Below are 23,333 nucleotides of genomic sequence, written 5' to 3'. Positions count from 1 at the left end.
ACATGTATGTAGTATTGCTGTTATCTGAAGAACATGATAATGCCAGTATCACAGTAACTCTATGAGGAGTGTGCCTATGGTATCTGTAGGCGGGGATATTCTGCAAACTAACAACTGCACCGCAAGCTAAACGGAAAGATGTGCTGGAAATATTGCTGCTTCAGAATCAAGGGGCTGCCATATAGCGCGTTTGAAGTTCAGTAGCAGATACTTTTTTAGTAAAGTATCTAAAGTATAGATAGTTTATGTGTCATAAACTATCAAGTGCAAATGTATCTAAAGACTCTCCGTGCGTGTAATGATAGGACTTGTTATTTTGTATTTTCATACTACGCCTTGCGAATGTGCTACAGGAAATACTGTGATAATATTCATTATATTATAAAAAAAAAAATCCGCAAAATCACTGCATCAGTTTGTGAAATAAATCAGTAGAACAGTCTGCCCATATACTGTGCCCACTGCCAGCTTTGCCTGTGCTGCTTTAACTCCAGGATATTCACACGCCGCAGGCATCTATAATATGGCATCAATACCAACAGAGAAAGTGATAATACAGATAGAATGATAGAAAATAACTCTTTAGATAAATGATAGAGATGCTGATAAAAATAGATATAGTTAGATAGATAAATAGGTAGATAGATAGATAAATAGGTAGATAGATAATAGATAGATGATAGATAGATAGATAGATAGATAGATAGATGATAGATAGATAGATAGATAGATAGATAGATAGATAGATAGATAGATAATGGATAGATAGATGATAGACAGATAGATAGATAGATAGATAGATAGATAGATAGATAGATAGATAGATAGATAGATAATGGATAGATAGATAGATGATAGATAGATAGATAGATAGATAGATAGATAGATTGATTGATAGATAGATAGATAGATAGATAGTGATGATAGATAGATAGATAGATAGATAGATAGATAGATGATAGATAGATAGATAGATGATAGATAGATAGATAGATAGATAGATAGATAGATAGATGATAGATAGATAGATAGATAGATAGATAGATAATAGGTAGATAGATAGATGATAGATATTAAAAGCAATGACAAGTCCATAATCCAGTCTTATCTACACTGAATCTGAACAGTTTTGCTTTTCCTAGCAGGCAGCAATTATCTGACCAATATATAAAGATAAAATAATTTAAAGCTGATAAATGTAAATGAGTGTATATTAATGAATGCAGTACTGGTGTTTGGGCATCAGATTGGAAGAAACGCTCAACTAAGGTTTTTGGGATATAATTAACCCTCGCCAATTCTGCTTGGCTGGGCATGAATCTGTAGCTGACAGTTTGTCCAAGATGTGTTCTCTTGTTAAATGTAATTCTATACCCGTAGTAAGTGATTTTTAAACAACAGACATTTTGATTTATAGGGGCTAAATAGTTAACAACAATATCACATGTAAGAAAGGAAAAAATAGGAGGGTAAGATCATTGTGCAAGTGGAGTAATGGGGGACTGTCAGCCAAAGGGCATTTCTATAGGAGTGAATGGGTGTGCGCTGGGGCTATTGGGTTGCACAGGTACAAGATCACCCACTCACAGTTAGCAGTGAACTGATTGGACAGTTGGGTTTGGATACATAAATCTATATAAATAGCTGCATGGCCACCAGCAAGCAAAGGCCAGTGGAGAGAAATGACCCAAGTTGCACTTTAGTACAAATGCCAAGATGCCAGCACCCACAGCCACACGTACTGCCAACTTCTCTAGTACTTAGCACCTCATCATTTCTACACTGTTTCCTATTTATTTCAAACATCATCAGAGACCTCGATTGGAATAGCTTGCAATCCTTTGCGCCCTTCTTCCCATTCACAAACAATAAGGGTGATGGCTTTACAACCTTGCCAAAGGGAGAGGTGAATTTATCATTTCAACCAAATTCCTACTGAATGAATAGGATCCCAAATAAAACACAGACCCTATTATACTGCACAGCTGTGACAACAACACAACGATGGAATCTGTGCGACAAAGTCGGGCAATTTGGTTGTCATCAGTGTTTCGATCTGAAGTACCCGTCGTGTGCCCTGCGTTAACCTACAGCAGGCACAGAATAGCTAAGTACTCAGCTAACAGGTGGGTACATATGTAACCCATCACCAACTTTGCAAGCTCACCCCAGGCTGTAGCAGCTGGTACTTACCCATTCATTTATCCCCATCAATAGAGGCACCGCTGCTAACATGATTGCATCGTGATCTGTCAAAGTCTGCAAAGTATCATCCCCTTTCCCTAATGATAATTATTTACTATAGCACCCATTAGAGAATCGAGTCCATAGCACCAAAATACAGTTGAAAAAAGAATTATATTCTTGCAAAGCCATTCTGTTAGGGAAGCCAGTGGCACCCAAGGTAGGTACTTTCCATATACTGTAGGACCTTAGCGAAGCAGATGGGGGAACCAGGGGTACTGTCCTGCTAAATAATATTAGAAATAAGATCATATTCTATAAAATGATTGCAATAAATCTATGTCTATATACCATGCATACTGCTAGCTTTGCCTGTGCCTGTGGCATCAAATATTTTCCTTTCGGATCACAACATATAACAATATATTGCTTGGGGGTCTGCTTTTCATCATCAATATATCACCCTTACAATATGTACATCCAGGGGCTCCTATAGCGATTGATTTCAGCCTGAGTATTTTTGTGTCACTTCATATAAATATCACAAAATAATCGACATCACAGATAACTTCTAAGGTAAAAGGGGGTTCAGAGAGGCCAGAGAGGGAATGTCACCCCCATTATCATTGTGCGGATGTAAAGTACAAGGATACTGCAGGGCAGGAGGAGACAAGATGCACTTCAGTAATGAGAAATATTAAGCAGTAAATCTTGCAGCAAATGTGTCCTGTGCTGTTAATTTGGGGGGGAAGAGGCTGCTGGTGGTTAATTCCTTATCAGAGTGACGGACAGCAGAGAGGGAACAATACAAACTAATGGCTGTGTTGCTCATCACTTTACCCCTTGATTAAAGACACCCAATTATGGCGCAGAACAGTGTCATAATTATGTTCCTTAATCACATCCAGGAGGTTTAATTGCCTTAACGATGTGTTCCATTAAATGAATTTAGGTATTATAGTCGACAGTTTTCATACACAGTTGTTTTCAAATTAACATAATATTAGACATCGTCATGGAAATTGTTTTAATAATCATAATTAGTGGCACCCAGGCTTTGTGCGCTAATACTGAGAGACGGCTCTCTTTTGGCCTGGGGGCAGCTGAGCCCACCCTGTGTGCACAGTCATTGGCAGCCCACACCCCCCACCCAAGTGCAACAAAGTTGCTCCCATGTTGTGTAATTGTGCACAGAACTAGTATATAGGCAGTAGGGCAAGGTGCGATATCTGCCCCTGCAGGGACTGTGCACTTCTAATATGTAGTGTAGAACCTCATGGGGGGTAGCTAAGGTCTCGGATCAATTATATCTACTAGGGTCTGAGTATATATATAATTGATTGTATATATATATATGTGTCTATCTATATATATATATATATATATATATATATATATATATTGTCAGACCCTAGTAGATAATTGATCCTGCTGGGAAAAGCTGAACTGTTCTGATCCAGTGTAGATAAAACTAAATCATGGGCTTTTCATTCCTTTCATTTAATTTATTTTCATAGAATATCTATCTATCTATCTATCTATCTATCTATCTATCTATCCATCCATACATATATAGCTACTGTATTATATCCAGTTGCACAGAACTGTAACATACCCTTGACTTTGAAAACCTAGTACCAGTCTATCTATGTAAATATTTGTCTGTCTGCCTATCCATTAATGTTACCAAATTATCCCTTTGAACAGCAACCCTAACAATAAAATGGATTATGTTGATATTAGGAAAGCCCTTTAATTATTTCTTTGACAAGTGTGCCCCCTTTGAATGGCAGATCCCTTCACTTTATGTTAGCTAGGCCCAATTCTGGAGAGCTCGCAATCTAAATAAATCAATATAAATCCCAATGAAAGCTGGTGGTGTTATAATATATCCTTTCCCCCTAACATGTCAGTGTAACACAGAGTGGCAGCCTGGCTCCATGTACAACTATCTGTAGCCATTAATACATTATTTGGGGGGTTTATATAATATGATTTGCTGCCATCAAAAGGTCTTGTATTACTGCCACACACCCATTCCCTAGGCGCGATTATGTCCTTAGCATTGGGCCATATTTATAAGTGCTCTAAAGCAATATTTAACATTGTAATCTGAAATCTCTCTCTCTCCAGCATTTATAAATATGGCACAATTGGAATGATTGCAGTTAATAGCAGCTCAGAGCCTCTAGCACCTCTAATTATTAGTACATTGAAACAAAACGCCCTTCTCAGGCTAATGATACAAATGGATGGATTAGAAATGATTGCTTACTTGTGACCCACACACGCACAGATAAGATCATAAATTGCTTCGCTAATCTGATTGACCTGAATTTAATGGCCGGCGCTCTAGACATTTTTTGATCTGATATGAGCCCACCCCGCTGACAGCAGGATATTTTCTTTTATGGTTGATTTAATTTATAAAAAAAAAAAAAAACAATTTTGCAAATGTAAAAATTTCATTTGCAGCCAAAGAAGAAAAAGATTAAAACCATTTCTATAGATACAAACTACGAACTTGATGTTTAAAGCAATTCCAGCCAACAGCAGGGTCAATTCATTTCATCAGTGGGCACAAATAGCCTTCCCTTTGTAGCCACTCTGAAGGACAGACTTGTGCTGATTTGTCAAATTAATAACACACTTCTTCCTGCAGTTATTTTGGACTGAAGCAATTTATTAAAGCTCAGTTTAAATACAGTGATGAAGCAATTTCAAATCAAATTGACCTTTCAAACCAGCAAGCAGCCCTTGCCTCATTCCTCCATCTCATATAAGTTATTGTCTATTAACGCTTTTTTTAAACACTTGGCACAAGGTATATAAATTAATCCAGCAGAGATTATCTCCAAACAAAGTCAATAATAATAATTATTCATCTTACATCCTTTCACCTAAAACACATGATAAATAGTCTCGTATTGGGACAAGTATTAAAGTGTAACATAGAAATGTACCAGTTGTTCTCTCACAACATTCAGGATGGAGAATTCAAGGTGCACACAAATAATTTCGTTAGAAAATGAGTTTCACTCATACGAGCATTTAGTCACTGGGGTTTTGCAAGCCATTTGCACCCTCACCAAAACTTTGAGCAATGTCGTACAAAGTTCAGACACGATAAAAAATACAAATGATTCATATTCTTGCAATCTTAGTCTATTTTTTTAGTAATTAAACAAAGTCTATATTTCAAGTGTTTTCCTGGCTCAGAATCATTATTAAATTCAAGTGCCCATTTTCTGATTTGTCAGAATACTTCAGTTATTAGCACAAAATTCATAGAGCGACATAGATAATAAATCCATTCCATCTAGGGGAGGTAAATCGTCTCTTGTCTTATTCCAAAAATAAAAATGTGAAATGATATTTGCAGGTGTTTTCTATGTGTAGGGTCCCTTGTTCTAACGAATTCAGAATGGGGGGGGGGGGGGGGATATGCAATTAAGGTTAAAAAAATAAACCATAATAGGAAAAAATGAGAATGTGTATATAAAAAAATGATTGCTTATCCCTCGCATAAATGTCCAATTCCTCGGCTTTTGAACAACAATTCCCAGCTGCCTAGAGGATGCTGGGAATTGTAGTTGAATAGCTGTAGGGAGGCAAGTGGAACATGGGTGCTGTATGGGTGCTGTATGGGTGCTGGAGTGCTGCACAGGAAAAGCATAAGGTACCGGCTACTTCCACTCAGAGTTTCTCTAGTACCCAAAAGTTTTTAAGCCTTTACCCCCCCACAGCATATAATGGTGTCCAACCTGCAGTCCACCAGCTGTTGTGGAACTAGAAATCTCAGCACTTTGGGGGTATCCAGGCTGGGGATGGCAGGCTGGGCATCTCTATAGAGAGAGGGGTATCCCTAAGAGGCCAAGTGCAAGGTACCGGTTAGTTCCACCCAGAGTGTCCCAGGGCTCCCCGGTCAAGGCTTGTCGGTGCACTGCTTGCACAGGCTGGAGGAGATGTTGTTAAACAGGGCGCACTTATCCGGGCAGGAGGTGGCGGTGGGCAGCCCGGTACTGAATGGATATCCCACCGCAGCCGCCGGCTCATAGGCTCCCAGTGCCGGGTGTAGGGCAACAGCAGCGGCGGCGGCGGCGGCAGCGGCAGGGTTGGGTATGGAGGCGGCGGAGATGGCCTGGCCTTGGTTCAGATAAGCCACTAGCCGCCGCATCTCCTCCAGCGCCTGGGCTTGCATGAGGATGTAGTTCTTGGCCAGCAGCAGGGTGGCTATCTTGGAGAGCTTGCGGACCGACGGGCTGTGTGCGTACGGGATGACCGCCCTTAGCTCGTCCAGGGCATCGTTCAGATCGTGCATTCGCCTCCTCTCCCGGGCATTGATGTTCAGCCGGAGCGTCCTCTGTTCCTTGGACTTCTTGCCCCCTCCGGTAGCGCACGGAGCATCCACCTTTAAGCCGGCCTGGGCTCTGTGCTCGGCCGATCTGAGCACCAACTCGCAGCGCCCATCGCTGTCATCGTCCGGGCTTTGCTCCTCTCCCCCGCTGCTCTCTGCCACCGACACCCTGCCAGCGCTCTCCCCGAATTTGGCGCACATGTTGGCCGCGGCCAGAGCCAAAGCCTCGTTAGCTCCAGCTGCGCCCAATGCCCCGGAGGATGCCTGGTGGTGGTGCTGGTGGTGCCGCAGCAGGTCGGATGGGTCGGGTCCATCGTAGCAGTGCAGCGGTGAGCGGTCTCCTGGCTGGGACAGATCTAGCCCCTGAGGGGGTCGGAAGGCAGACTCCATCCTCTTAGCCGAGGCGCTCAGGCTCTTGTGGAACAAGTCCTCTTCTGCCAGGTTCAGCGCCCTCTCCATCCCGCACACTCCGCTGCGCCTCTTCCCCTTCACTAGTGCGATCAAGCCGCTGAGTGCTCCCGTCTGTCCCGCTCGGTGCCGAAACGTTGTCACTTTCCCCTTGCTGAGCGCTGTGCAACGCGTCCCCCTGTCGCTCAGCTCCAGCTTGCTGCTGCTGCACAGTGCTCAGGCATTCTGAGATGGAACGATCTGTCGCACCGTTTATCTTGCTTGGATTCCCCTTCAAGAGATTTCCGGAGCCATCAAGCAGCAGCAGCCTCAGACGGGGGAGTCTTTTACATCATTATCTCTGAGTAGGTTATTATGAAGAAGACTCGCCTGTTGGGACAGAGCTTTCTACCCAATCAGGTTAACGTTTTAATTAATAGGATTAAAACGGTAAGAAACAATCCCAGGCGCTGGCTGCCCTGAATGTGAGCACTTTCCTTCCCAGCTCAGGAGACAGCCAGCAGCAGCCGCAGCGAGAGCTTTATAATAGGCGCCTGTTCCATTCTTCTGGCTGCCATCTGTATACACAGCTTAGCGCATATGTTTGCAAGACGTTGTGTCCTGTTAGTAACCCAACAACTGCCTTTAGCTTGACATGTGTGGCGACTTTCACTCCTCAATGAGCACAGTAAAAGCCCTACTTACATGTGAGGAGGATGCTCTTTGCCTCCTTCAGCAAATTACACAACTGCACATTTCCCTCCATACTTTCCCAAGTGCAGCCAATGAGTGCAGCCAATGAGTGCAGCCCGGTGCTGCCAGGGGGCTTATTAACTACCCAGTGCCCCCTGAGTGCCGGGGTCTCCCCATGGGCTGGAGCTGCCAGCTTGCTCACTGCTTCCTTTGTTTGGGGACTCTTTGGCCATCATGGACTTATTAAAGTCATTATACAACTGCCACACTCATTTTAATCATTTTAATTTTATATAATGCAGAGGGGCTCAGCTAGTGGCCCTTGCTGTCATTGAATATTTCTCAGCCCAGTACCCTGTAGTTCAGCAACAGTTAGAGCTAACAGGTCAAATATTCTTGAATACAACCTCAAAGTAAAATGTGACAGCGCATCCATATGATGTCATTTTGGTGATGTCATTGTTGCTGTACTGGCACAGACTATGGGCTATTCATACATAATAGATGCTTATATAGGAAAGCAGTTAGATTTTTTTATGCAGTGAGTGCCCAAGAGATACATAGAGTTTATTAAGAGTAGGTACAACACTTATAGGCTTTTAGGGGGATCTTAGTAACAAATCCCTGTAATGCACAGCAATTGCCTCAGAGCAGCACATATTCTATTAATGATTCTAAAGTAGAGACTACAGCATGGGGCTTCCAAGTCTGCTTTTACATTTTTAGGTTGAATCTTGTTGATGTCACAATAACAGTTACACATAGAGACCATGGCCTGTAGTGTTACAGAAATACAAAGAGCAAGAACCCCCATATTGCATTTGGGGCCATCCCATGTAGGGCAATGTGAAGAAAAAAAGCAGTATGGTCACAAAGGATTGGTTCAAGAAGCCAGTGCTGTTTCATTTGCAATGCTATTTAATTTGGCACCATTCAGATTCTGTGCATTATATGAGCATAGGCACCTTGATACAATGTATGTATGTATAACTTTATTTATAAAGCGCCACAATGGTACACAGCACTGTACAATCTTACAATTCAGTTAATTGAATGATTATTGGGCACAAGACACACGGTGACAATGTAGGATCCAACTAAGACCACAGGAATAGGAGGGCAGCCTCGGTGCAACAGGAGGAGCTGTGTTGCATATACTGATCATGGTTAATGGTCCCTCCAGGTCATAGATCTTTGGTCAGACAAAGTCTGTCATTAGGCTGAATCAGTAAACATTGGGCCGTCACATGATGCCATATACAGTCACTATTTATTGGCTCCATGGGGCACTGTTTGGGCATCTGTGTACTTGAATTACAAAGGCCTATTTTGTATCCCAGTCTGTGCCTAGTGTGCCAAGGCGATGCATTGTGGGTCAGACTGGTGTACCAGGAGAAAACCTGGTGGGCCCTGGTCCTGTTGGGCCCCAGTGGCCCGAGCACACCGGCAGGCTGCATGGCGGATCCCTCGGGGCCGGAATGCATTGCACAATACTTACTTACGCTGGTTCTGGTATTTTTGGGGAGTGATTCAGCCTTATCTGGGAGGCGGGGGGGGGGCTGGGTGAGCCGAAGTGGTCCTTTGATTGGGTTTTCCAGTGGGCTCCAACTCCCCAGTCTGACACTAAGGCCAGTCGCCAGTCAGATATTATAAGGTCCACACATCTCTCCTGTTCCCCTGCAATTTGCTTAGCACAAGAGCAGAATGAATTAACAACAATGCAATTTGGTCATTATACAGTATATATATATATAACAAGTCCGTATGTAGCCGGGTGAGATCCTTGATTTACAGTATGGCCTTGTAGGGCTGACATGGTGACTCAATTCATACATTGCATATTGATTAGGCTGATAAAATTTAGCTTATCACTATTTAATACCAAATAAAGCCCCTGTAAGCTGATAGTGTGCATAAAGGCTGCCTAATAGCCAATCACAGCCCTAAAGGTGGCCACACACGTGGCGATTTGCTACCGATGGTCGCACGAAAGATCGTTAAATCCGCCACTAACGTTTAGGGCTGAAACGGCAGATAAGGAGGTAGAAACAATAGGATTTCTACCTCCTTCTGCCGATTCAGCCCTGACAGCAGATTTTGCTCAGACGCCTTCTATGGCGCCCGATCAAAATCTTTTAACCCACCCGATTGGTGAGTCGACCAATATCAGTAGCCTCCTGCCATACACGCACATGGTACGATATTATCGGTGCGTGTATGGCCAGCTTTATTTGGCACCTCCATATACTTTTATGGTGCTTGAGTTGCTCTCCAAGTCTTTTTGTATGAAAGGTTGGGGACCCCTGATCTAAAACATAATGACCCCTTTTTTGCCCTCATGCTTATATATGTAAAGATAAAAGCAAAACAAGAGAATAGGATGTGGGAGAACATATTCAGAGAATATTATATGGAATAGTGTGATAAATATACCCCTAACTGTACATGCATTCAGTGAATATATCCCTGTCCTCCAATGGACACCACACTGGAACATGGAGGGATTGAGAGTGATGTATAGCGAGTCAGTGGGCACACAGGGGTTAAAGTGGTCCTCATGGTGGAACTGTGAACCCCGAGCTCATCTCACTTAACATATTTAACAGCAGTTCCTCCTCCTGGTGACATCTGTAAAAACAATATTTCCCAACACATCGCTAAATCACTGTTATATGGCCGAGGCACCGAAGGCGATGACAATTTTTGGGTTTCTCTGGTTTCATTAAAAAGCTTTTAATTGTGTCTTTGCGAGTTGGCCCCAGGTGCTGCGGCGCTTTCATTACATTCTCCTCTAATGTGATGAAATTCTAATTCTCTCCTTACCATATGGTTAAATTTCCCAGCTGAGAATTAGTTGAAAAAGGAGAAATAATCTATTAATCTCTGTAATAGATTCACAAATGAGCTTTTGCCACAGAACCTGTTTTTGAATGGTGACAGGGAAGCCAGTTGGGCGCCTCTCACAAAGTGCACGGCAGTGGGCTCCAGACGCCCCGTGTGAACGCTACCGGCATAACAAGAATGCCATATTATAAAGCATGGCACCATTCCCAGCAGGGCATGTGATGGGGGATGTGGTACACACAGCAGCACAATAGTATATTGGTATAGTATATACATAGAGCCTACACTTGGGCTAACATTGCTACAGTGGTACTTGGGGTGCTATCATGTTATTTGCAGGTATTTGAGACATTATGGATCCCATGCAGGTTTTCTTAATGCGCTTGGCACAGTAAATAGCTGCAATATTATTGTAATTTACTGCTAAAAAAAACACATTTCTAGTGCTAAGAACACATCAATGAAGCAATTCTTTATGACGGATGCCTGCAATGCATGTGGATTCTGAAATGTAAAAATATTAGTGGGTCCCCTTTTAATATGTTTACAGGTATAGAAACCCGTTATCCAGAAAGCTCCAAATCGTAGGACTGCCATTTCTCATAAACTCCATTCTAATCAAATAATTCAACTTTTTAAGGATGATTTCCTTTTTCTCTGTAATAATAAAACAGTACCTTGTACTCGATCCAAGTTATAATTAATCCTTATTTGAGGCAAAACTATCCTATTGGGTTTATTTAATGTTTAAATTATTTTTTTAGTATACTTAAGGTATAGAGATCCAAATTATAGAAAGATCCCAGGTCCCATCAGGTCCTGAGCATTCTGGATAACAGATCCCATACCTGTATCAGCATATGGCCAGGTGTTTAAGTTTAGTGGATATCATGATAATATCCCATTTGGGGAATCAGAGATCACCAAAGAGTAAAACAGGAGTTATTGTCTCAGATATAATTACCTTTACAGTAAGTGCTATATAAGTGTTTTTTTTCTATCGCTGTTTAGAGAACTTGCCCTTTGTAGCAAGAAAGGCATTTAACGTGTTTTTCATGTGGTGCAGCTTTCAGCCCACAGTCATGCAAGTGTTAAATGTGCCTGGGGCAGACACAAACCCTGAATAAACAACGTTGTTATTTATTTTCATATTCAGAGTTGGCATCTGGAAGCAAAGTGTCCTACGTAGATGTATGGGAAGCGATAGCAGATGCGGATACTTTGGTTGAAGCAATGGTTTTCCCACATAGTCTGTGGTGATCTGAAATCACTAAGAAAGAGATAGAATATACAGAATTGCCCTCAAGTGTATTGCCCTGAAAACGCTCTAGGGTGGTAAGCACATCATATTCCACAAGAACTGATTTGTTATAGTTACAATACACCTTCAGCATTTTGGTTTTATTTTCAGGGGTTTCCTATTTCAATTATATTCGACAAGGTCTCCCTTCCCTGGTGCCTATTAAGTATTAAAGTTCCACAAAGTGAACTTATTACAACAGAGCCAGACTGGCAATCTGTGGGTTCTGGCAAATGGCAGAGGGGCTACTGTAAGATGCCATAGACAGTCACTGTCTAGTGGGCTGGTGGGGGCTGTTGGGCCTCTGTGTACTTAAAGTGCCAGGGCCTATTTTGAATCCCGGTCCAGATCTGCGTTAAAATGAATGGGTCTCAACAAATTGTAATGACCAGAATGTTGTGCCATATCCCTAAATGAGCCAATACACTGGCCAACTTTGGAACTATATTGTGTAATATGGCCACAGGCCCTTTATATAACGTTAGAGGAGCCATGACACCATCCCAATGGCAGTGGAGCTTATTGTCTAACCAGTTTTTCTCTTTAGTGCAATGCAAATCAGACCGTCTGTACACTCATATGTTTTGACTATATGAAAGTTGTGTGAATGGTTAAATGCCGACACAATGGTACCAAAACTGTTCAGTGTGTTTCCTTTTGACTTTATTTGTAAAAGGGATTACAGGAGCCACGGTGCAACAATAGCTAGTGGGCCGTCAGTTGGACATTCCTGGTGGACAGGCCTCGACAGGCAGGGACATGGATTCAAAATAGGCCCTGGCATTTCAAGTACACAGAGGCCCAAACAGCCCCCACCAGCCCAATAAATAGTGACTGTCTATGGCAGTGATCCCCAACCAGTGACTCGTGAGCAACATGTTGCTCCTCAACCCCTTGGATGTTGCTCCCAGTGGCTTCAAAGCAGGTGCTCATTTTTGAATTTTTGGTAAGGAGACAAGTTTTGGTGCCATAAAACCCAGTATAATAAGTAGCCAATTATAGCTTTTATTGTCACCCCAGGAACCTTTTTCCATGCTTGTATTGCTTCCCAACACTTTTTCCATTTGAATGTGGCTCACGGGTATAAAAGGTTGGGGATCCCTGGTCTACAGCATCTTACAGCAGCCCCTCTGGCATTTGCCAGAATCCACAGATTGTCAGTCTATGTACGGTAATGTCACAGGGCTGGGCAGTGACATCACTGGGATGGGGCTATGACATGGTGAAAGGCAATTGGATGATCGCCACATCAATCTAGGCTGGGCAGGCAGTTTTAACCTGGACCACCCTTAACAAAAGCCCGGCTTTCTGCATCAAAACCAGAGGCCAAACAGCCCCCCACCAGCCCAATAAATAGTGACTGTCTATGGCATCGCCAGAATCCACAGATTGCCAGTCCTAGTCTGATACTTTTATACCCCAAACAGCAACAAAGCTTCAGTCTACCAAGGGCTTGCTATTGCCAGTATTAGATTGGCTGCGTGTAACAAAGATAAAGAACAGAAAACAAATATGATCTGTGAAAAAGGGACGAGTTGCCTGCCATTGGCCGAGGTTGGGGAATCACGATTTCTCCTCCGTCAGCTGATTAGCAGGGGCGGGAATGGGATGGCGTATAAGGTTACTGTTGGCTAATTAGCTGACCCTGGTCCATCCTGATGAGATGCTAATCAGGCTTTCTGCAGATGCATATTATGTGTATATCAGCTCCAGAAAATAATTATATCACTTATAGGAGGCAATCACTTTTATTGTAAAAAATAACATCGGAATCGCTGGCTGCTGGCGTCGCTACACTGAGCCCCTGATACGTTTTTTTTTTTGCCATGCAGCTAGGCAACATGGCCTCTCCTGCACTACGATTAGTGGGGTACTGTAGGTTCCTTTAATTCGCTCTGCAATTACCTGCTCCCTGTTCTCTCTTGTTTGGGAGATGAATGTGTCATTAGGAGATGCAAAATTAGAAACATTTCATCATTTTAACCAAGAATAAAAAATGAGGCTTTAGTTGTCGGAATGAATAATGTAGTGCCGCCACCGCAACGTGCCTGGCTCTGTAATAGACACTTGTCTGATATGAAACCTGAATGAGTATATACAATTTATAAATGTATAATTCATAAGGCCTATTATTATGCCATGCTACGATGATTCCTAAACTGTTGGTCATCACTCACCCATTCACTTAAAGCGCTTTGAGTGTGTCTGTTTCCCTGCGCTGGGGGCCACACTTGTCTGCTAATGGGACCTTCTCTGGGATTCTCTGCTGGTGCTTTTGTTTCACAAAACCCAGTATTGATCAAACACAAATACATATATTATTGTTAAAGTGATAGTCATCCTCCTTTAGATAATATCAAACATAGCTGTTCTGGAACTAGGGCCACATATTGAATTTACATCCTGCATGGCTAGTTAGCAGTTAATTTAGATGCACGGTGCATGGCTGCACATAAATCAAGGATAAAGAATACATAGTACTAAGGGAATGATGTAGAATTCTTACGCATTGTAGTTGGGGTCCGGGTGCTCATGCCCCAGACCTTCAGATTAGGGAGCCAAATGTGGGAAAACGAGAAAAACAGGCAGGCACTCCGGAAAAATAAATTTCTTAAGTAGCTCAAAAAAATGAAATAAAACCAGTAAAGTTTATTGAAACTTGCACATAATGCTACAAAGCCTGGGCTTTGTAGCATTATGCACCTAAATGAGTTCACTCTGCAGCATGCATCTAAATGAATTGCTAGCTAGCCATGCAGGATGTGAATTCAATATGTGGCCGCTAAAAGGGTATAGATGGCAACACTATATGCATACTATGATATACTATTATTCCTGCACTCTCCTAGAGAGGTTCAGCTTCTATGGAGACTCAACAGCAGCCTCATTAGCTCCCAATAGGTTGTTCACTAGTGATGAGCGAATCTGTCCTGCTTTGCATTCGCCGGAAAATTTGTGAAACTTTGCAAAGGAGAAAAAAAAATTGCTGTGCATGTCCAAAAAAATTGTCACTTGTTCTTTCATGACATATTTTTGCACCCGTTTCGCAAAATAATCCACCAATGCCAGAACGTGGAAATTCACCGCAAATCCATGTCTGCAAAACATTTCACTCATCACTAATGTTCACTTCACATGTGGTCCATTAGGAACCCTGATCAACCCCTGGTTCAGAAAACTATGTGCACCCCAGCACCTGATTGTCCTACTGTGCATGTACCCCCATATATATAATAAAAGACAATAAGTTTACCCAGGAGTAGCAGCAGCAACCAATAAAATGTTTGCTTTTAAACAGGTGACTGTAAATGCTACCTTCTGTTTGGTTGCTATAGGTTGCTGCACCTGGGCAGACTGACTGGGGGGTTATTTATCAACACTGGACAACTTTGCCAATGGGCAGTAACCTAAGGCAACCAATGAAATCATTGCATTCTTTGTTCTACCTCCAGCTGGCTGAAAAAAGCCAATCACTGTTTGGTTGCTAGGGGTTACTGCCCACAGGCAAATTTGTCTAGTGTTGATATTGAGCCAGTGTCTTTTATAACATAACGCCTTGAGATTCTTGATATTCTTTCTTTTATATTGGAAAGACCTCTCAAAAGAAATATTATTATATAGTTTTATCATTATAGTATTATTATAGTTGGAATAATGTATCCTTGACTACAATGTATAGGTAAATACATTTACCAGTTCCCCGATGAAGCTGAAATGCACATGCCACAGTTTAAGAATGATATCATTCATACTAAAGCAATAATGCACCATCAAGTAAAATGTATAAAGATATACCTCAGTGCCTCAATCACAGTCACTGGGGTAAACAGATAGAAGGTTAAATAATGGAAGACTAAATCCGAAATTCAAATTGCTTTATATCGCACAGAAAGTTAATGATCCAATTGAGGAATATTGGCCTAGAACACAATATTTGTACTTGGATAGAGAACTGGCTGAAGGATAGATTACAAACAGTGGTGGTAAATTTAACATTTTCTAATTCGGCCAGTGTGGTTAGTGGAGTACCGCAGGGGTCAGTCCTTGGTCCTTTGCTTTTTAACTTGTTTATTAATGACCTGGAGGTGGGCATGAAAAGTACTTTTTCTGTTTTTGCTGATGACACTAAATTGTGCAAAACTATAAGTTCCATGCAGGATGCTGCTTTGCAGAGCAATTTGACAAAACTGGAAAACGGGTCAGTAAAATGGAAAATGAGGTTCAATGTTGCAAAGTTATTCACTTTGGTAGAAATAATATAAATGCGAGTTATACAATAAATGGTAGTTTGTTGGGGGATCCTTAATTGAGAAGGATCTGGAGATTTTTGTAGTTGTCTAATTCCAGGCAGTGTCATTTTGCTTCTTTATAGGTCCCTGGTAAGGCCTCACCTTGAGTATGCGGTGCAGTTTTGGGCTCCAGTCCTTAAGAAGGATATTAATGAGCTGGAGAGAGTGCAGAGACGTGCAACTAAACTGGTTAAGGGGATGGAAGATATAAGCTATGAGGTGAGACTGCCAGGGTTGGGGTTGCTTTCTCTGGAAAAGGTGCTTGTGAGGGGACATGATTACATGATTAGGGGATGTTCTTTTTTCCCATAAAACCAATCAGCACACCCCTTTAGATTAGAGGAATGGAACTTTCATTTGAAGCAGTTACTTGAAGCAGCATTGAATAACTTACTGGTTTTTTACACTGAGGGCAGTGAGGTTGGGGAATGCCCTTCCTAGTGAGGTTGTTATGGCAGATTCTGTTATGTATGTCTTTGAATGGGGCCTGGATGAGTTCTTAAACAAGCATAATATCCAAGGCTATTGTGACACTAAAATCTACAGTTAGTATTAGTATATATGGTTTATTTATGTGAGTGTAAAGATAGGTCAGTATGGGTCTGTATGTGAGTGTATAGATAGGTCAGTATGGGTCTGTATGTGAGTGTATAGATAGGTCAGTATGGGTCTGTATGTGAGTGTATAGATAGGTCAGTATGGGTCTGTATGTGAGTGTATAGATAGGTCAGTATGGGTCTGTATGTGAGTGGATAGATAGGTCAGTATGGGTCTGTATGTGAGTGGATAGATAGGTCAGTATGGGTCTGTATGTGAGTGTATAGATAGGTCAGTATGGGTCTGTATGTGAGTGTATAGATAGGTCAGTATGGGTCTGTATGTGAGTGTATAGATAGGTCAGTATGGGTCTGTATGTGAGTGTATAGATAGGTCAGTATGGGTCTGTATGTGAGTGGATAGATAGGTCAGTATGGGTCTGTATGTGAGTGTATAGATAGGTCAGTATGGGTCTGTATGTGAGTGTATAGATAGGTCAGTATGGGTCTGTATGTGAGTGGATAGATAGGTCAGTATGGGTCTGTATGTGAGTGTATAGATAGGTCAGTATGGGTCTGTATGTGAGTGTATAGATAGGTCAGTATGGGTCTGTATGTGAGTGGATAGATAGGTCAGTATGAGTCTGTATGTGAGTGGATAGATAGGTCAGTATGGGTCTGTATGTGAGTGGATAGATAGGTCAGTATGGGTCTGTATGTGCTGGGTTTACTTGGAAGGGTTGAACCCAATTTAACTATGTAACTATATATATGAATTAGGTTAATTTCAGGGAGGTTTATTTCTGATCAAGTCAGCTATTTTCCATTGTAAAAATCCAGTATTAATGATTTGTTCTATTCTATCTCTTTTTATCCTGCACCAGAAAAAAAAATGCACAAAAATAAAAACTAAGTGCAAATTGTCTACACGCAGTACTAAAATGTAATTAAAGATAAACTACCCCTTTAAAGGAAAACTATACCCACAGAATGAATACTTACCCAACAGATGGTTTATATCAGATTAAGTCTATTAAAGAATCTTATTAAACCGGAATATATGTATCAGTAAATATTGCCCTTTTACATCCTTTCCCTTTAGCCGCCATTTAGTGATGGGCTGTGTGCTTCCTCAGAGATCAGCTGACAGGAAATAATGTAGCTCTAACTGTAACAGGAAGTAGTGTGGGAGTAAGATAGAATTCTGTTCATTAATTGGCTGATGAGGCCTAGCTTGTATGTGTGCCTTGGCTTGTTTGTGTGCACTGTGAATCCTATGATCCCAGGGGGCGGCCCTTAATACTTAAAATGGCAGTTTTCTATATAGGATTACCCAATAGCACCTACTACTACTATTTTTATGAAAATGGTTGATTTAGATGAAGCAGGGTTTTACATATGGGCTGGTTTATGAAATATATTTTTATAGAGACCTACATTGTTCGGGGTATAGTTTTCCTTTTTAAGCATATTGAAAGAGACATCTTATACTGGTAACCTGCTCCCAAAGCCCCTACAACAAGGGCTCAAAGGTATTGATAAATACAATTATAGAGGCTTTGAGAAATAACGAAGAATCGTATTAATCGTATGTTTCCTGGTGTTACTGTCCCTTTAAGTGTCCTTCCTCTCGGCCCCTGCTATTTATCATTGGCAGGGAGATGGGCAGAAGGCTATAGCCCAGAGATTCTGGCTTGTGATTCAGTTCTTTCCCCGGTAACTTTTTTTGGGTAGCACTGCAGACCGTAGAATTTATTGATGTGTTTAAATGCTGGGCTTATAAAAATACCCGAGGAGAGCTCTTTGAGGTTTTATGCTCTCGTAAACGCTTGCTGATTACTTCTGGGAAGTTGTCAGCCATTTAACACTGCGTTTATCTTACAGTGCAATGAAAACACATCTGTCTATTGTCTTGTTACCTGCTTTAATTGGGATCCCCCATCCCGACAGGCTGTCATTTTTAACTCTCTGCATTAGGGTGGGGGGGGGGGGCGCTGGAGTGATGACACAATTAACTACTTAGCAGCTTTAAATTTTAAATCTGACTGCTGCAAACATAAGCGGCTCTTGTTTGTTTTTCAGAGCAGTGAGAATAGTTCCGCCAAACATCTGCCTTTCAGTCATTAATAGATTGGGTAATAATATATGTATTTATTGCTGCATTTTTGATTAAGCCTGTACAGCAGTAGGGTCTGGATCTACACTTGCACAATCGGTTGCTAACGGGAGTGACGCCACAATTAGACTTTGTGAATCACTAGGTGCAATAAGGAGCATTCCTCTTCTTCCTGCCTTTGTTCTCCCCTTGGTCCTGTGGGGACACATTACAGACAAGAGAGCCCCTTTGGGTGCGCCCTGCAGCTCAGCGGGTGATTACACAGCCTGTCACACAAGTTGCGCCGCCCGCAGAGCCGCTCTGCTTAGTTGCTCAGCTGCCATTCCCACTGCTGTACCTGCATATTTTATGGATTCACATTTCCTTTAACAGCACAGGCAAATTTTAAAGTCACCTCGGAATGCCCCTGGATTGAATCTTTAAATAAAAAAAAAAGTTTCTCAGGTAGAACCAGTTCTGCCAATATAATTTAAAGCCATCACAGCCCCCAAATCATATTTATTTGGTACCAATGTGTGATGGAAAATTGTGCTTGCCAAAGCTAACAGTGCTGTGAACTTGTCACCCCTTTAGCAGTACATTTAAAGGCACATATGTATAGGAATATACTTGTAAATACTGCCTACGGATCTACAACAATGCTTGTTTTCTCTGTAATACGCATACAGGTATTGGATCCGTTGTCTGGAAACCTGTTATCCAGAAAGTTCTGAATTACAGGAAAGTCATCTCCCATAGACTCCATTTTAATCAAATAATTTCAGATTTTAGAACAGGAAATGATGCTCTACAAATATTAGCCAAACCGTGCCTCTGAGTTGGGAACAAATAATCACGCAATTGTGCTCATTTTGCCATTGCAGTGGCCGCAACACACACACAGTGTGATAAACAGAAAACATAAACACAATCAGATCTGACTGAGTGGCTTGTGGTCTGATCAATGGGATTTCTATGTGTAAATGTAGCCCCATCCGTTCCAAGCTGGTCAGTGACCCTTCCCTGCACCCAAAGGGTTATTATTAATTATTATTAGTGTCCTGGCTTTGTCTGTTGCATTATGGCACCCCCTCCCAGAGACAGATTATCATATATCAGTGACACCCCTAAAGCACTGATTATTCACATTATTATTATTATTCACATTATTATTATTACTACTCACCTTATCCAGCCTAAGAAGGGGTGATAGACAAATGCTAAGGGGAGACATTTATTTAAGCCTGCTTCTAATTCCCTATTTGCATCAACAACAAGAATCCGACACTGATGGTCCTGGCTAAATGTATTTTATTTGTGTTTGCACTCTCACAACACTTAGAGCATGATGTGCAATACAGATGTGCCACTTACAGCGTAATAACTATACCTGGCAATAATTGCTCATCTGAATGTGCTGAATAACTCAGCAGGGAGGTGCTAATTGCTGTATGTACATAAGTGACCAGCAGGAGGAGAGGAACAATAGGATCCCAAAGGATGAAGCAGCCCCCTTCCCCTGCGGACTAGAGTATGCACTCACACTCACAGCAATCTCCTCGTGCAGTGCTACTCAGGGCAGTGAGGGCATTTGGCCCAGGGCCCACAGCACCTAATGAGCCCCTAATTACAAAAAAAAAATCATATATACAACATGTATACTATATTGTATAGAAATAGTAAGATCTTTTATTAGCACAACCAGTTTTAGCCTAGATGGAAAGGGCATGTACCCAGTGCCAGGGAAACTCAAAGGCCCCATAGGGAAAAACATGTAGCATGCAACTGTCATTAGATATTTCTGCTATATACATGAACCATGCAGCCCTCCACCTATTTTTGCAATTCTCAGTATTTCACATAAGGCAGAGACATATCAGAGTTCCAATAGTTAGGATTTGGGAGTTATAGTTTAACAACAGTTGGATGCCTATAGTTTGGATATTCGCAACTTCTGTCATATACCCTCTCGTCCCTCTCAGACTCTGCCCTTGCCTACAGGGGCGTAACTATAGAGGAAGCTGACCCTTCAATTGCAGGGGGGCCCCAGGAGTGTAGGGAGCCCAGTAAGGCCCTAATTATAGAGTAATTTTAATATATCTTTGTAGAATAGGTTTATTTTAGGGGCAACAAACTGTATTTGCTGTGGGGCCAAGTAACATCTAGTTCCGACGCTGCATGTTTCCCTGGTACTATTAAGTCATAGGCGCAAGCAAGAGATGCTGCTCATGTATATAACTTAAATAATGTCTGATATTGAAAGTTCCACACCGAATTTTAGTATAAGGTATCATCCTGTCACCATCAGTATTTCAATATTTCTTTCCTGATAAACCCAGTTTCTGTGCTATTAAAAGTTCAATCTAAAAAAGGCACACTAGCCTTAGTTTAAAAGCAGACCACATACAATATCAGTTCTACAGCGCCATCTCCTGGAAATGAGATGCATTAGAGAATTTACATTGTGTAAAATAAAATACTCCTGCAATCATTAACATTATTATTATCCATAATATGTATTTCTAGCGCCAACATATCCTGCAGTGCTGTACAATAGATGAGTGTATATACTGCACATACAAATATACATACATAGTAGGGCTCATTTATGTCTGTAAGTGCAGTTAGCAAAGAGCAATTTCGAGCACAATCGCCATGTTTTTTGCCATATTGCAGTATTTTTGCCAGGATTTCAGCCTTGCTGTGGTTACAAGGGGAAGTTGCACAAGATGCAGTTGTGTCAAATATTTAATTATTATTAATTCCAGTTAGCATCATTTCTGGTGTTCAGCATGCGATTGCTGTATGAACCCTATTCTTTAGACACCAGTGCGATGTGCGTAAATCAGGAAGGCAGCATCTGAGAGCGCAAATATACAGAGGTGCAAGCAATGTATTTTGACATAAGTACCTTTAATCAATGGAGTTTTATGTGCAACTGACTGCAGGGAAATTTGTGTAAATGCAACTGTGCTTTTGGTCGTAAATGAGCACTAATGTATGTATGTATATCTTTATTTATAAAATGCTACTTATGTACGCAGTGCTGTACAGTAGAATACATTAATACAAACAGGGAGTATTAAGATAATAGATAAATACAAAGTATTACAATAAACACAAATAAATAAAAGATACAGTTGCAATAAGAGAAGAGTCAAAAACACAAGAGGATGGAGGTCCCTGCCCCGTAGAGCTTACAATCTAGATGGAACTGGTGAACGAAACATCGAAGGGAAATATGTATAATAACATAGAAATATGTATGTTATTAAATATTACATATGCCATAATACTACTGTATAACAATATACTTACATATACATTTTGACCTATACAAAGGCCAGAGGCAAAAATGAGCTTTGGAGTTTCTGCAATAAAAGTGAAATATTCATTGCTATCAGAGCATTTAATGCATTTATATAACACCAGCATATTCTGCTACAATTTGTGGGTATATACATTAAACATAGAAATCTACATAGACAGATAAAATAAATACATAATATGTATGTGTATCTGTATTTATACATGCACATATTCAGTGCAGGAAGAAAGAGGGAAACTCATCTGTAAACATAAAAACTGTGTCTCCATTGTATGCACAAAGGCATAAAATAAAAGTTCTAGAACCCCATAAAATATTCCCAACTTATTAAAGTGGAACTATTGTGAAATGGAAATGTAATAAAAACCTCATCTCATATAAATAAATAACTTTCTAATTATAATCAATTGAAAATGTATAAAAATAAATTAAAGTTACTTTGCAGCCTTTGTTGTGACCTCCATGGATCAGGAGTTAATTAAAGGTGAAGCTAACCCAATGCCTTCATTCACCTTCCTGACTTTTGGCACCTCCTTCTGGAACCGATATAGAAAGTAGACCTAGTGATTGCTGGGGATCTAGAAATAACCTGAATAATGAGCAATTCCAATGTTTGTTTGTGAAAATCAATCTCCCTGTAAATTATTTTATTGTGGGGCCCCATAAAGAGACCCCAAGGCAGGAAGTAGAGTAAAGAGCACTACAACCAACTGCTGTACATGGCACCCGTCACTACCATTATGGTGGCACTTTCATTCATTATGGCTTTAAAAATGTTTTAACACACACACAGTAGACTTATTTGTGAAAGTACTACAAAGGGGTTAGGTGATGTGGCGTTTTTGGGAGAGTAGGGCAAGCAAGCTGTACATCAGCAAACTGGGAGCTAGGGGCAGTATTTGGTGCCTGGGCCGGTCCTAACCTGCAAAGTGAACAAAGGTCCACCCTTGTGTGTATTATTAGGGGGTTACATTTTATTCATCTCCTATTCATTATAGCTTATATAAAAGTCTCTACTCTGGGAGCAATCTGAACTCTAAATGGGATATTCAGGGCTGTATTTAAGCTCAGCGCTGCCCTAAGCACTGGATCTCCACCCCTCCCCAGTTGGTACAAAGTTTTAAAAATAATGTGTAATATTGTGAATGCTGCCTTGTTAAACAATATACTTTACTTCTGAAAAATTGATTGCCATTTTTTTTTAATTCTTGCCTGGTAGTCATGGGACTACTTTCTTTCAAGCAACCAACAGAAGCTTTGCCCTAGGCCAAAGCTCATAGCAAGGGTCTGTGGAGACCCATCGGGAGACAGCAACAGTAT

General features: G+C 41.2%; 1 protein-coding gene across 1 annotated transcript; it reads right to left on the bottom strand.

Annotated features, from left to right (window-relative positions):
• Positions 1-4,846: 4,846 nt before the first annotated feature.
• bhlhe22 (basic helix-loop-helix family member e22) lies at positions 4,847-7,267 on the bottom strand. Its single transcript, NM_001079465.1, is given in 1 exon segment — positions 4,847-7,267. A coding segment is annotated over 1 exon segment (891 nt). The 5' UTR covers positions 7,001-7,267; the 3' UTR covers positions 4,847-6,109.
• Positions 7,268-23,333: the final 16,066 nt, after the last annotated feature.

Source organism: Xenopus tropicalis, chromosome 6 (assembly GCF_000004195.4).
Source record: "Xenopus tropicalis strain Nigerian chromosome 6, UCB_Xtro_10.0, whole genome shotgun sequence".
In the NCBI taxonomy this organism is placed as follows: Eukaryota; Metazoa; Chordata; class Amphibia; order Anura; family Pipidae; genus Xenopus; species Xenopus tropicalis.
This window is presented reverse-complemented; position numbering and strand designations above follow the sequence as displayed.